Source organism: Grammomys surdaster, unplaced genomic scaffold (assembly GCF_004785775.1).
Source record: "Grammomys surdaster isolate TR1022 unplaced genomic scaffold, NIH_TR_1.0 128, whole genome shotgun sequence".
Taxonomy (NCBI): Eukaryota; Metazoa; Chordata; class Mammalia; order Rodentia; family Muridae; genus Grammomys; species Grammomys surdaster.
In genome coordinates this window covers 1,749,766-1,754,037 of record NW_021604586.1, presented here as the reverse complement: position 1 = coordinate 1,754,037, position 4,272 = coordinate 1,749,766, and the positions used below count along the sequence as shown (strand labels likewise).

Here is a 4,272-nt window from a genome sequence, read left to right as displayed (position 1 = left end):
AAAAAATTTAAACGTTAGCAAAGGAAAAAAAAAAACCACCACCAAAAAAACATATCCAGGTCAAAACCTAGAATGTCCTAGAATGTTTCAACTTAGAGCCTTCTCTGTATGGTTGTCGCTTATGTTGCTTGCCTCAGGCCACTAGAAAGAAGAGCTTAGAGTAGTGCCAAAGAGAGAGGTTAGTTACATCCAGCAATGACACGGCCTGTTATTACAAAGAGGAGGAGGAGCCAAGACTGTAACTAAAGGAAAATCTCTGTCAATCTCCCAGGGAATTCCCCCGTAGCTGGAGCACCTCACTCGGGTAAATCTTGGAAAGAACAGGTCACAAAGCTATGAGCAGCTTGCTGGTCTTCCCAAGATGGTAGCTCAAATTCTCCCTTCAGTTGTCTCAACACTTTGAAACATGATTAATAAGCTGCCGGATGGTCCAGAACAGAGTACCTAAACACGTTAGACATGGTGATGTTTATACCAATATCCAGTCAGCTCTGGTCGCAAAGTCCACACCTTAAGTGGCTAAGCTGAAATTTGAAGGTCTACTGTGGGAATCAGGAAAAAAAAATTTTTTGTCTATTTACGGTGAATAGAAGAATTTTTTTTTTCCAAGATGTTACTGCTCACTGTCTTGTGTCTGGTCACCTCACAGGCACGTACAGTTATGCAAAGAGATTAAGCTGTTTTGATGCCAACACACCGTGCATCCCTCGGTTCCTAAATTAAGGAGTAATTTGATATGGGTAATATTCTGAGTAATTTTGCTATGGGAGTTGTCAGTTAATGAATACATTTTAGGAGAAGCCACAGTGGTTGCTAGCCGTAGTTCCAGTTACTCGACAGTCTGAGGCAAGAGGATCACATGAGCTCTGGCGTTGGAAGCCAGCCTGGATAACATAACAAGACTCTGTCTCAAAATAAGAATACATCTCTCTAGGCTACAACTGCTATAAATGGGGGGTTCCCTGGAACTTTCTTGAAAGAAGTCGCCATTTTAGATCTCGAGAACACACGAGAGGCTGACTCCAAGTCCCGTGGATGACTGAAGTATCTGAGAGTCCCTGGGGGAAGTTACTGAAGACGTGACAGAATAGCAAGAAGGCTTGCTTAGGAGAGGATTCTGAAGACCCCATGGAGTCGCTACCCTTGGATGCTAAACGTTTATACTCAGTAAGAATTTGCTTTCTGTGGATAAGCAGAAGACGTGGCTTCTCTCGACAGCACTTCCTCCTGATGGGGATGCCGTGACCACAGTGACGTGTTGAAGCATAGAGCGACACAGTGACAGAGATGGGCAGGAAAGCAGTTTTCTGACGAGTAAAATGTCAAGCAGCAACACGTGTTGCAGAGAGCTCTGCCATGGAAAGTAGAGGCAAGGCTAGGCACAAACTCCTCCATTGTTTTATTCCACTAGAGGGCAGGAGCTGAAGAGATACCTCCGTGGGCGACAGTGTTCTCTGCACAAGTGTGGGGACCTGAGTTCAGGTCCTAGAATGCACATAAAAACGCTGCAGTGACTTCAAGCTCCAGGTTGGCAGAGAGATCTTCCTCGAGGGAATAAGGCAGAGAGTGTTACAGCGGGACACTGGATACGTCCTTCAGGCTACCATGCACCTGTGTACACATATGATCGGTCTCTCTGTCTTTCCTCTCTGTCTCTCCTCTCTGTCTCTGTGTCTCTGTCTCTCTCTGTCTCTCTCTGTCTCTCTCTGTCTCTGTCTCTCCTCTGTGTATCATCTGTGTTTCTGTTTCTCTCTGTCTTTGTCTCTCCTCTCTGTCTCTCCTCTTCCCCCCGCCCCGCTCTCTCTCTGACACACACACATACACACCACGGCACACCCAAATTTCAAGCAGGGCATGGCGGCTGCATATGGGAGGTACTGGTAGAAAGATGAGTTTGAAGCCATTCTTGGCTTCTTGGCTACATAGTGATTTCAGAGGCTAGCAAGGGCTACATGAGACCTATCTCAAAATAAAAATAAATAAAAATGAACTGCCACTGCATCCTCAACTTTAAGTCACCACCCACCCTGACCATGGCAAAACTAGCCAGTACTAGAAAGGTTACATTTGCTAAGGACTGGAGTAGCTTTGAGTATTTGGGTATTTCAGTATTTGGGTAGATTGCTTTGATTCGTTGAGACATAATGTTAGTGTATACTTAATAGAATTCAGTATGATGTAAACACACACATATATTATGTATATACAGACATACATGTATGCATATACACATATATACAAATGTATATTTATGCTGGGAAAGAAAAAACTTCTTGGGGCTTGGTTTGTCATTATAGTAACTGTCCTGAAGTGGTCTAGATCTGAGTGTGCAGCCTCTGAGAGGAAAGCCTGTCTCTGATAGGTGCCTCTGGTGGCACAAAGTCTCAGTGGTACTCTCTGTAGTGTTCCCTGCTACCCTCCAGTCCTCTTCCCACTAAGTCACAAGGGAACCAACATGTTTCCAAATAGGAATCTGAGGTAGAAAGTTAGTTTAATAAGAGGTTTCCCTTTCATCCTAAGACATTTCCTACCCCACCGAGACCTTGTTCTTCTAACTCGCTGTCCTTAGAGCTTTTGGGATGATTTTTGAATGAAAACATTTTTTCATAATATAGTCCAATAAGCTGGTCGGGGAATAGGCTGCAAAGCACATCCACAGGTAAGTCATTCTCCCTGGGGAGTAACAGGAAGAGGGGTTCCTGGCAGAAATGGCATGCTGGATATCCCACAGCACAGGGGTGATGTCTGGGCTGGAGCGCTCTCTCATGATCTGGAGGAAGGACTTCTGTGTACGAACATAGTCTTGGCCGTAGCTCTCCTGAGTCTCTTTGGAAAAGTGGTTCAGGATTTCCTTCTCCATTTTATCCCAATCGTCCCATGAGCCTATGATGTCTGGAACACAGGAAGAAAGGAAGGTTCAGATTCTGGGGAGGCAGGTGATCATGAACCAGCTTCTGCTGGGTGCTTGTGAAGGCCTTTTTAAAAGGCAAATTTTCTGTTATTTTTTGAGATTATCATATAGTTCCATCACTTCCCTTTCCCTCTTTCCTCCGTCTAAGTCTTCCCATATACCTCTCCTTGAACTTTTTCAGATTTATAGCCTCTTTTTTTTTAACAGAATCCACATAATGTTACACATATGTATGTTTTCAAGGATGACCTCTTAGACATGCCAGAGTTGAGGGAGAAAGCCCATGGGGCCCCAGACCTATGTAAGAACTACAGGCAACTAAGGAATGCTGAGATCAAGGGAGAGCGTGTTCTCCAGAGACGTGCATGCTAACGGGCCATCTAATGTCAGCTCTGTGCATTCTATTGACAGTGAGAGCCCCGTAAGATCACTGATAAGCATTTCCAAACCTGCACTCGACACTGGAGAAAAGACCCAGTGGGTGAGAACACTTCCTGCTTCTGCAGGTGACCATTGGTTCCCAGCACACACACAGGTGACTCACAACTGCCTGTAACTCCATCTTTAGGGCATCTGACACCCTCTCCTGATCTCCACAAGCATAGACCTATGTGTGTGCACATGCAAACACTCAGGCACACACATGCACACATAAAATAAATCTTTTGAACCTAAATATGGATAAAGATGGATAGTTGGAATGTTTCACAAACTGAATAGCCCAGCTACTGAGCAACCAGCTCAAAGCGAGAGCAGTGCTCTCTTCAAGGTCCCCTCTTAGACCCTTCTCAAGTGCCATGTCCTCGCTAAGGGCAAGCTCATTCTGCCTGTTTTGAGCACTTAACTCTCTGGTGTCAGCTTTTTTTGCTCAACATTTTGTGTGTGTGTGTGGTGTATGTGTGTTTCTGTCTGTGTAATGTGTATATATGTGTGTCTGTGTGAGATATATATATATATGCGTGTGTGTGTGTCTGTGTGTATAATGTGTATATGTGTGTATGGTATATGTGTGTGTCTGTGGTGTATGTGTGTGTTTCTGTTTGTGTAATGTGTATATATATGTGTGTGTGGTGTATGTGTGTGTCTCTGTGTGTGTATGTATGTATATGTGTGTGTGTGTGTGTAGTGTATGTGTGTGTTTCTGTGTGTGTAATGTATATACATATATGTCTGTGCATGGTGTATGCATGTGTCTTTCTGTGTGTAAGTATATATATGAGTGTGTGGTGTATGTATGTGTAGTATGTATGTAATATATATGTGTGTGTGTGTGTGTTTCTGTGTGTGCAATGTATGTGTATGTGGTGTATGTGTGTCTCTCTGTGTGTAATGTATGTGTGTGTGTGTGTAACGTGTATATG

General features: G+C 43.9%; 1 protein-coding gene across 1 annotated transcript in view; it reads right to left on the bottom strand.

The window, feature by feature from the left end:
• Window positions 1-2,174: 2,174 nt before the first annotated feature.
• Window positions 2,175-4,272, bottom strand: part of Hsd17b2 (hydroxysteroid 17-beta dehydrogenase 2) — a 65,034-nt gene continuing 62,936 nt past the window's right edge. Inside the window, exon 5 of the mRNA XM_028753551.1 lies at window positions 2,175-2,892. Within this exon, the coding sequence (XP_028609384.1) occupies window positions 2,552-2,892 (341 nt within the window). The 3' untranslated portion in view covers window positions 2,175-2,551. The remainder of the gene's footprint in view (window positions 2,893-4,272) is intronic.